General features: G+C 39.8%; 1 protein-coding gene across 1 annotated transcript; it reads right to left on the reverse strand.

The window, feature by feature from the left end:
- Positions 1 to 223: 223 nt before the first annotated feature.
- On the reverse strand, positions 224 to 3,923 carry LOC139642935 (saxitoxin and tetrodotoxin-binding protein 1-like). Its single transcript, XM_071517994.1, has 6 exons — positions 3,804 to 3,923; positions 2,573 to 2,718; positions 1,948 to 2,033; positions 1,324 to 1,461; positions 461 to 580; positions 224 to 270 (listed from the first exon to the last, which is right to left on the reverse strand). The coding sequence occupies exons 1-6, from the start codon at positions 3,921 to 3,923 to the stop codon at positions 224 to 226; spliced, it is 657 nt and encodes a 218-aa protein (XP_071374095.1).
- Positions 3,924 to 11,483: the final 7,560 nt, after the last annotated feature.

An 11,483-nucleotide genomic window follows, 5' to 3' on the forward strand; every position in this document is an offset into this window, starting at 1 on the left:
CTAAAATCAATCATTTGGAAATTTGATGGGAAATGTTTTTGGAAATGGATTTCGCTCAGCCTTTTAAAATCCTAACCGATTGTAAACACACATTTTGTCTTCTCATGTGTCCCCAGCCTAAAACTACTGCTGCAGATATGAATGTGTCTTTGTGTCTGTAGGCTACAGTGGAGTATAGCACATAGAGACAGGCAACCTTGTCATGGTCAAATATAGAAGGTTTTCAGGTGATGTCCTCCTCTCTGGCGTCCATATTGGAGGTCCTCAGCTCTGTGAACAGCTGATTGTGTGTCCTCCACACCACAACACGTTTTTTCAGCTAGCTCTCTTTTTCTAGCCTGGTTGTTGTATATTTAGATATTATTAACTAAACAGACAATTCTCCAGTATTACTCCATGATGGTTGCTAGGAGATTTGTGACATAAGTGAAAAGCCTCTATTGGTGGAAAAACGACTGACCTGCAACACCGTCATAGTTGAAGTGTCCATCGCCTGCAAATTTGAGACACTCTGCATGTTTCTTATGGGTGCCGAGAGCGACTTTCAGCTCCTCAGCATCCTGATGCTTCCCCTCCCTCTCTGGTACAGAGACAGGCAAAATAAAGACACATTACACACAAATAGACACTTTACTGATATTATACAATGGCACTGTATCTTATTAAGTAGAATCTGTATCATAAGAATTGTGGACTGATTGCCAAAATGAGAGTCGACAGGTTGTCTTGACTGTTGAATGTAATTGTGTAATTGTTTTTGATGCCCCACATTATATTGCCTCATTGAGGACATCATCTAATCATCTGATTTTTCTAATCTAATCTGATCTAATCTAATCTGATCTGATCTGAAGGCTGCTTTCAATTCTCACTCAACTCAGGATTTAGATTACTTCTACAAAATTCAAATACTGAGAGGATTGCCATGTTAAACAAGCTTTATTAATGTAAAAAAAAAAAACATTTGTCACAAAATATTGGTCAGAGCCATGGTTCCCAAAGTGGGGTCTGAGGACACCTGAGGATCCTTGAGGGATTTCCAGGGGGTCCAAAGCAAGGTTGGGAATAGTTTTATTTCACTATAATTTAATTCACTACCAGTTAATCCAGTTAGAGAATGTAGAAGTATGAATATTGTAGGTTTACAACAATGTGGCACAATTGGTCCTTTATTGATGATGACAATTATTTTCACTGACCTTTACAAAACAGTAGAGGGTTGATGGGCAGAATGTTGATGAGACCAACCTGGGCATGGATGGAGGTTGTGTAGAGAGAAAGTTTGTGTGTGTGTGTGTGTGTGTGTGTGTGCTTAGTACTGACTGTAGGTGAGCAGGTATCTGCCTGGTGTTCCTTCATAATCTCCACTGTAGACCATGAGCAGGCAGTCGGGACAGGTCTGATAGAATTCCACTCTGCCGGAGTCGTTGTACACACTCACTGCTCCGTCCTTCTCCTTGACTACAAACAACATTACAGTAATGAATAATGATGATGATGACGACGACAACACCAATTCTACTACTGCCATTACTATTACTACTCTTCCTACTGCTATTACTACTAAAGCAAAAGAGGAAGGAGGAGGAGGAGAAGAAGATGGTGGTGGTTGGAGAAGTGATCTTGTAATGAGAAGGCTGCAAGCTCAAATCCCTGGACCAGCTAAGAAAATGAGAAATGCTGTATCTTCCCTCAACGGCTACTGAGCAAGGCATCCAGTGGAGCTGCTCACTGGCCGACAGTAGAAGACTGGTTAAAAAGACTGAGTATATTTATTTTAATAAAAGTGGTCTCAAAGTGGCTAAAATTGTCTTTTTGTGGAGAGAGCCCTCGCCAAGGAAGAATCAATGACAGACATAAAAGTTACAGAAAAAAGCACCACCACAACAACAACATGCACAAGCAAAATCTAAATGTGTGTGTGTGAGTGTGTCAGACTGGACTTACAGAAGGAGTCTATTAGCAGCCTGAGGCTGGAGCCGGCTGAATCCACCACAGTGTTGTTGCTGTAGTACGTAACACACGACTTATCACTGCAAAACAACACAAACCTGTTAGATACATGTGCCTACAGGCAAATCTATAAGACTACTAAACCTATCTACAGGTCTACTAAACCTATCTATAAGTCTTCTAAATCAATCTATAAGTTTACTAAACCTATCTACAAGTCTACTAAACCTATCTATAAGTCTTCTAAATCAATCTATAAGTTTACTAAACCTATCTACAAGTCTACTAAACCTATCTACAAGTCTACTAAACCTATCTATAAGTCTATTAAACCTATGTACAAGAGTAAACTTATCCAAGTAGGCTACTTGACCTATTTGCAAGGCTACTAGTCCTACTTACAAGGCTACTAGGACTATCTATAAGACTTCTAATAAAGCTTTCTAAGACCTATCTAAAAGACTAAATTGATTTGCTCAAGATAGCATGTTGATTCTCAGTTTTTTGTTCTTTGAATGACAACCCGTTCCTGCCAAAGGCTCTTTGCTGTTTCGATTTGGAAAATAATTCACTTCCTCAGTCAGTATGATGAAGAACTGAACAGAAGAATCTTGCTCACAGATACATGTTCCTCTCGTTGTAGATGACGGTTTTGTTGTCTGGGTTGAGCTGCAGCTCAACGTGGGAGCTGGAGACGTTCATCACCAGTTCATTGCCAGAAGGAAAAGTAGCAACTGCCCCGACCAGAACCCAGTTCCCAAAGATCTGCAGGGGGAAAACACATCGCAGTCAGATTCAGTAAGCGTCCAGGAGTTTGTCTTGGTGACACTGGTGCAGAGTCTTATTGACAACTAGTATAGTAGTACACTACTGCCACATATAGAACAGGACAGGACCTCAGATATAATGCAAGAGGACAGTTAAAGACACAATATGGACTATACATATCACTCAACATATAGACAGCAGGGTTCGACAAAAGCTGTTGATACCTGATATTTTGAAGTTTACAAAAATTATCAAGTTTGACCATATTCATGCCAAAGAATTTCCAAAAAAAAGGACTCAGTGTTTCCCCCAGACGTTTATTCCTGTCAGAGTGGAAAAGCCTGTGAAACAGCATTTAGACCATCATGGGACACTAAAACTCTCCACTAAAACTCAGGATAATTACATTCTGTCATTGCAGGTTTTACAGACGACAAGTAAAATCAAATCCTCACCTCCATCATATCAGCGTTATGCAAAATTGACAGATTTTTATTGAAAATCCAATATCAGCAAACTGATATATCAGTCTAACAGAAGATTACACATATCAGTCTACAAATATATATTCACCATTCTACTATTATAAGCATTTAGGCATCTTGGCATGTACTATGGCTGCTGTAGAATCCAGCAAGTTACTCATGCAGGATGAGATGCATGAAATCAGTCACAAGCATTATGAGAGCATGGGAATAATTTCTGAGGCTTAAAGTGCCATAAAGTGGAAACATTGGAGTACAGTAAGGTTGTGCAAATGTTGCTTGAGTACAATTAAAATTCATGGCAATAAACTATACTTTAAACTGTTTTATCATTCACCAGTACTGGGATAAAATAAGATGCCACCACTAGAGAACATTTGAAATATAAAACCTTGATTTTCCACCAAAACAATGTCAAGAATTAAAACTTTGATTGTGATTCACTGTTACAATAAGAGCAGTTTCAGCATTGTAACCTGCAGCAGAGCAGCGGGAATTAAAGCAGGAATGAGCATGGCACCAAAACTAAAGTAAACCACCACCAAAAGTAAAGGAGGTCAGGAGTCAGAGTTCACAGCACCCTGAAGACAGACCAACCTTGTCCAGATCACTTGGCTGAAGGGTCGTGGTCAGATTTTCACATTCTTCAGCTGCCAGTTCTGCGTTGGAGCCCAGCACCAGCAGAGCCAGCAGAACCGCTCTGTACAGAACACACATCCTGGAACTCTAGAACCGCAGACCTGTTCGGTTCCAGGCAGTGGGACCCAGAGGATGGAAGTGGCCAGTGTGAACCTGGTCATCTTATATTGGCCTGAATCCCGGACAGGCCGCTGTGTCTGTTCAAAGTCCAAAGTGTATGTTTGCTCCGTGTGTGACTGAACTCTGATTGACAATTTGAGGGGGCAGCTCAGCTTTCCTTTATTTGTATATAAGAAACGGTTCAAAGAAGAGAGAACAGAGATGCTTCCATTGGGTTTCGGTGTGTTGAAAGTGCACAGCAAATTTGACCACATAACAATGCAAAGTATAGGCTACAGCCTACAATACTGAAAACATACCTTGGTACATTAAAGGATATCATCATCATCATACTATAAAGCAAGGAATCTCTGTCTGTCTGTCTGTCTGTCTGTCTGTCTGTCTGTCGTAGCCTATATATTTCGAGAACCGTTCGTCCGATCGACTTCACATTTGGCGGGTGTATTGCTGGGGACCCAAGGAAGTGCAGTGTCGGATTTGGTGCAATTCGGACACGCGACACGTTCAATATTAATAAACTTTGAATAAAAAAGCGAACAGCACTCTGCACTGCACTAGTACAGTACTAAAACAGCAAATAGCAAATAGAATACCAAAACTGCAAACACAATACATCATATGGTAGCACAACACCAAAAGCAAAACACAAAAAAGAAAAAAAAAAAGGAAAGAAGGAAAGGACAGGAAATAAGCTGAAGAAACTGAAACAAAAACAAAAAAAAACCAGAAAAAAATACAAATAAAATAAAAGAAAGGAAGATGTTACAGGGACAAAGACATTGAAAAACGTTCTCCTAAATAAAAGGGAAAACAATACATCATTTAAATATTCCAGCTGGAAACAGGATATAAGGAGCGGAAGTAACAAAAATGAAATGATAAAAATAGATGTGATGAAAATGCTTGTGAATTACAAAATTGAGTGATAAATTACCAAGTGATTTGATAAGTTCAAAGACGATTTGGTTAAAATAGCTATTTTGATCATTTATCACCAGAATTTGTCGTTTTTTCATCACATCCATTTCTATCATTTAATTTTTGTTATTTCCACTACTCAAAACAAAAGTCGTTGACCTCTGTGCGGTCGACTGGCCAAACAAACTAACATGAACTCCCAGAGTTCAGACAGAGTCAGACGGGCTTCACATAACACCTCTGATCAGCAGGCCTCATCTATAAACTACAGTACATTATTTCATCTAAACTGTAAAAATCAAAAGCAATACATGTAACATCACCAGTATGTTTTTTGTCACACATTCTTTGTCCCCCACAGTGCAATCCAGGGAGGGACTATGGATTGGCCCCGTTCCATCCATCCATTCCCCAAAATAGAGATATAGCATTTTAGAATAGAACTGTGTGTGCGTGTGTGTGTGTGTAGCCACCTTGTGCAGCTCCTCTTTCAGTATCTTCTCTGGCAGGTCGCGGCTTGGTGCAGAGCTCCGTTCCAGCTCCAGCAGGACCACCAGGACCACTCCCAACAAAACACACATTCTGGAACACTGGAACCTGGCACTGGAAGTCTGGCACACTGGAACCTGGTTTTGGAACTCTGGGACAGTGGAACTTGTTTCTGAAACACTATAACCTGGTTCTGGAACTCTCAACACCGATTCTAGAACACTGGAACCTGGTTCTGGAACTCTGAAACACTGGCTCTGGAACTCTGGAACACCAGCACCTGGTTAAGGAACATTGGAACCTGGTTCTGGAACTCAGGGACAGTGAGACCTGGTTCTGAAACACTATAACCTGGTTCTGGAACACTGGAACCTGGTTTGAGAACTCTGAAACCTGGCTCTGGAACTCTGGGACAGTGGACCCTGGTTCTGAAGCATTGTAACCTGGTTCTGGAATTCGGAAACACTGATTCTGGAACACTGAAACCTCTTCTGAAAACCAGGTGGACACTTTGGAGGCGGCATGATGAATTTATTTCTTTTCAATCCCATCTTTAATGATTTAACAACAGCAGTCTGCATACTGGGCGCCTTAATAGACAGCAATTATCAACTGTAATATCCAAATAAACAAGAAGTTTGGGTAAGTCAATAGCCTAAAATTACTTCCCACATGTTCACAGGTCACAAGCTAACTTGGGCAGAGTATACCTAACCACCAGAACTTTTTTCCCCCCATGAGGTCAGCCCACTTGCCTATTTGTTGTGGACCTAATGAAGAAAGAAGAAGAAAAAAAAAAAAAAGCAGCACAGTGGCACACAGTGATAGCTGCCATGGTCATTAATTACATAATTAGGTAGTAGAATGTTAATAGCCTAAAAAGATTTTGTATTGGTTTTATTTTACCAGGTTTAAGTTTGTTATCAGTACTGATAAAATAAAAATTGTATTCACAAAGAATCAGCTCAGACAGGCTTCTCACATATTCATCTCACCAGTGAAAATAATATTTTTCTATGTGCTTCACTTTGCAACTCCTAGTCATAAACCTGAGTTAGAGTAATGATAAGAACGGATGCATATGAGTCGGCCTATTTTTACTGCAACATTGAACAGATTTGGTTTTACACAGTCACAGTTTATAAATGTCATGCCAGCTGTTTATTGGTTGCTCTGCAGAGCTTAGAAGCTGCCTATGCAAATTCTACATATTGCACCAGCCGGCATGGATTTCAAGACTTGGCTATTTAAGTGTTTGGCTATTTAACGGTTTGTCTGAACAACTCTTAACTAATGGATTCTAATGAGTCTTCACGTTTACTTAAAAACATAGTGAATGTATGTTTTTAAGCACTGCACCTGTATAGTTCCCCCAGTGTAATTTCAGCCTTACCCAATACAGGCACAGTAGTCGTCTTATGTCTTTTTATATTATTAGACTGAGTAATTCCTCCCATAAGTACTGCACTGGACTGGTTTCTCTTCCGAAAGGATTCTGATGTGGTTGACCAGGTTTCAATACTGACAACAGGCTTTGAAGCGTTCATGACAACTGCAGGGTTTCTCCCATCTGTGGTTATTAAAATCTCTTCTTACGACCCGATGACATGACGCCTACATTCTTTGGGCTATGAAATCTCCTATGCAGTTTCAGGAAAGAATTACTAGAGAAGCATTTGCCACAAATATGACATTTGTTCCTCTCTATGTGAGTTTGTAGGTGTTGGACTAAACTCTCTGTAGACTCTAAATGTTTTCCACACACCCCACAAATGCAGGATTTATCCACTGTGTGTGTTTGAGCGTGTGTCCTTAGTGTGTACATATAGTGAAAAGCCTTTCCGCATGCTTTACAACAATGAGGACCAGTGGGACGTCGACTGGCAGACAACTGCGCAGATTTCTTCCTTTTTATACTGATGTGGGAGCGAGGTCTTTTCACAGGCTTTGCCTTCTTTGATTTTAGTGTCTTTAAACTTGACCCAGGTCCACCGCTCGTCTTCCAGTCCTCATTCCTGCTGCTGTTTCCATTCTCAGCTGCAGCACAGTCTTCAGTAGGATGCCAAGATTCAGCGGCTGGCTCCCATACTCGACACACCCCTCTATCAGGCTGAGCTTCCATGGGTTCAGTTGAAGAGGTAGGAAGAGGAAGTCGCTCACTGCTTTCCAAGCTGTTCATGTGGCTGAGATGCCTTTGCAGAATTGAATCTTGAATAAGACTTTCCACACAGGCAATGGTGAATATAGAGTTTTCGGCATGGTCCTCTTCCAGACCTTGAAGCTGCTCTCCCAACTGACCGTTACAAGCCTCTTTCTGCTCGTCTTTGACCTGCAGGTGCTCTGGGTACTGCCACTCAGGATGCATCACTGAGGATAGAGAAAATATAGAACTGGTTGCATGACAACTTTTCACATGGGTTTCATTGACAGTTTGCAGTGACATTGAAGTCTTGGAAAACATGCTCCTCCACCAGACCTGGAGAACGCTTTTCCTCCTGGTTAATCCACAGTTCTTCCTGTTCTTCTTTAATGGGAAGCGGCGGTGAGGTCTGCTGCTCCTCCTGGTCCATACTGCTGAACTCCTCCTTATACCACAGCTCATGGGGAGCCTCCTGCTCACACACAGAGGGCTGATGGAATTCTAAAGGGAAGAGCAAAGTTATGTATCTGAGTAGACAGGTATAGAGAAACTGCCAAATAAATTTGGGGTTGGAGAAAAAGGAGATTGCTGACATGCTTTATAAATAAAGTTATATACTGTAGGCTATATTCCATGTAAAGCTATTTATTTATCCTTTTCAATCCAGAATCCAGTCTAAGGATGGATTTGTTAAGACATAAACTAACCTGTGTCTTGGCTTTGCTGCTGTATTAGATAACCTATAAAGAAAAAGACAAACGAGTTCATGATCAATGTAAATAATTTATATGTATATAGCATTCATCTAAAAGCAGAATTGAAAAAAAAAACAAGGAATAATGAAATATATTAAAAAGGACCTAAAAAATTGGAAAATAATGGTCAAATAATAGCAAAGTCATGTGAGTGCCAAGATGTTACACCTACCATGTTGCTTAGAAAGGTGCACCTCAAAGTTGCTTTTTCGATAAATTGTCTTGCTGCAGTTTGGGCAGTGCCAATGACTTCTGCCCTTGATCCTATCTTTGCATGTACATGGTACAATAAATTTTCCTGAAAAGGGAAAAAGTAGCCTGAAATAGTAGCAAAAACTTCACATGACTGGGAGCTTAAGTTGTTCTGCTGTTTAAAGTAGAATACAGTATCCAAAATGGTACGAGACAATTATATTGCAACAAACGACAGCATTAATTATTACCTTCCCATAGTAAAATCAGACAGGAGAAAGTGGCTGAAAATACACTATTATGCTACTGCATTTTAATCACAAATAGCGCCTACAAGTCCCAGTTCACATGATGATTTGCATGCTAATGAAACTTACCAATGCCATTCTCAGTACAATGAATGGCAAATAAATAATGCTTTTTGATCAAATGCGTCTCAGTGGCCACAGTTCCCTTGAAGCAGTAGGGACAGTTGCCATTAGCTGCAAACTTCAGAAAGTTTGTACGTGAGGTGAATACACACTGCAACTCTGAAAAAAAAAGGTCGAATTTAGTGACTTCAGAAAATGGCATGTTTAATAATTGTGAGAACCTCTCATTCTAAACTATGGTGCTTTTTTGCAAAACAATTACAAAATTTTTAAACAAAGACAGCCAATGTGGTTTGATTCGTATTGAAGCAGAGCTCTCCTAGTTGTAATGTCTATGGGGGATCTGACCTAGTGTGGTTAATGCTAACTTACCAGAGGTAGCAATATAGCTGTCAGGGAATTAGCCCTAGAGGAAAAACAGAAGAGGGATCAAATCCGAGACAAAAGCCTTACCATTGGGATGGCAGGGGCTTCCACTGGCCCTGCGGATAAGGCTTGAACCTGAAGGAACTGGGGCAGCAGCAGCGGTGTTGGGGTTAGTGTTGGTGGTGATGGTGGGACCAGCTGCAGAGGGAAGCAAAGAACAAAACAGGTAAGAAGGATAGAAAGGAATAAGCAACAGAAATACTTGATTATAAGGATAACTGCATAATAGAAGTGATGGAGATTGGTGTAATGTCATAGCCTTAGCATTTAGTGATGCAACAACCCTTTTTCCTGCATTTGTGAGATTCTGCCTCACTCAAATTATATAACAGTCATAAATCAAATGTTATGTAATCGTCATCTTCCAGACCCTCCTTGGCTTTATTCAAAATTTAAGCCATTTTCCCCCTGTGGTAGCATTGCTCAAAACTGTGCTAATCACAGTGGCAATTGCAAAGAATTGAGAGTTAAAAAACGTGGTGCCTGAGAGAAGAAAGAGCCACTTTTGACAATACTGACAATGTTTGGAGCTTATCAGAATACCTGGATTCACACCGATAAAAATTGGCCTTTTTCAGTCATGCTACTATGCTGCTATGTGTTGTACTCCAGAATGTTTTGCCATGCATTTCTGCTTTAAATGTATTTTAATACAATTACAAATAATTTCAATCCATAATATGATTTATATCTTCTACAGAAGAAAAACTACCTGTATTAACATTTACCATTCAAGGGTGGGCTCTTTGTAATCTATGATAAGCAGTATGGCAACCAGAGATTTGCAGCACATAGTCAAAAAGAACAGCCTACACACACACACACACAATATGCTGTCCAAAGGATAGAAAGATTGAGATTACATTACATTGAGACATTATTGAAAGAATGTGTCATTCTGTCTAGACCTTTTCTATTCACCAGAAAACTGTTACCTAGCTGAATGGATTTAGTACCATGATCTGTACAGTCTGTCCTTCACTAAAAGGCCTGTTCAGTCTCAAGAGAAAAACTCTCCAGTGAAGCGAAATATATAACCTATACCCACAATATAGCAGGAATTTTGAATATTATGCAATGTTGAAGGATGCCACCAACAGACAAAAGACAGAAATTCTGAATGATATCAATGAGAAGCCAAGAGGAAGTGAGAGAAATAGATGGTTTATTTGACATTTTACGGTTAGATAAAAGTCTAAACACATACTGTTTGGCTTGTAGCACGCTACAGTTTTCTCTGCGCCAAAATGTAGTTTTAATTTCATTTGCACACAAACAGGGAGGCAGGTATCACTTGATTAGAGTGCTTTTTTTCCACTGTTCTGAGGTGTTAGGGGATGAGGATTTGTATTTCAGATATTATGAGGTAATCAATATATGCCTTTGATCACCATGCATATTTGAACTTGTGTCTTATGTATAAAGGTCTTCTCCAAAAACATTAACTTTTATAATTAATTTAGACACTGGAAAATCATGCAACTCCAAACCTTGAATATAATTTTAGTCTCCCAAATGTTAACAACAGTAATTCTTGTGCAGCCTAATAGCCTGTGACTATTTCCTTCTCATCTAAACTCTGTTTTACAAAACAGTAAAACATTATGGTGTCGTCACTACATTGATGTTACAACAAACACCTACTGAAGAATTTCATTGTAGCTGTTGTCAGGAAAACAGTGACTACATTGACGACGTGGTTAGAATATGGTTAAAACCATAAATGACAAAAATTAGCACCACGAATACTTACATTGTTGGATTGCGAAATCAAGTAAATTAGACTACAGTGATATTTGAGAACATGGTGAGGTTCATTCATTTACAAAGGAAAACACGGTAATGATATTTGGTACAGTAATGCCAGTAAATAGCAAAACGACTACTAACGTTAGCTATATTTTGTTGTGTGTGTGCATTTAACGTTGGACAGGATAGGTGGGAACTGAAGATTCTCCAAAGACCTTCGAGGAAACTCAAGCCTAATAACTAGCTTTGGAAATAAACTGTTAACGGCAGGGGACAGAGATGTTTTCGAAGACTGACTCGACTAATACAGCTGTCATCATGTGCAGAAGAGTCGTTTACCGATGGACTAACCTTCTCTCTGTGGTAACTTGGGTCTCAGGACAATGTTCAGAAGTGTACGTTGACGGTCACTTTCTCGCTTCAAACGGGAAGCCTGCTCTTCGTAATTTGTTATGGTTTTTTCAATAACACCTAATAT

This window comes from Centroberyx affinis, unplaced genomic scaffold (assembly GCF_046629955.1).
Source record: "Centroberyx affinis isolate AG114_WGS23_722 - 3 ecotype Tasmania unplaced genomic scaffold, CSIRO-AGI_Caff_v1 ptg000548l_1, whole genome shotgun sequence".
Classification (NCBI taxonomy): domain Eukaryota; kingdom Metazoa; phylum Chordata; class Actinopteri; order Beryciformes; family Berycidae; genus Centroberyx; species Centroberyx affinis.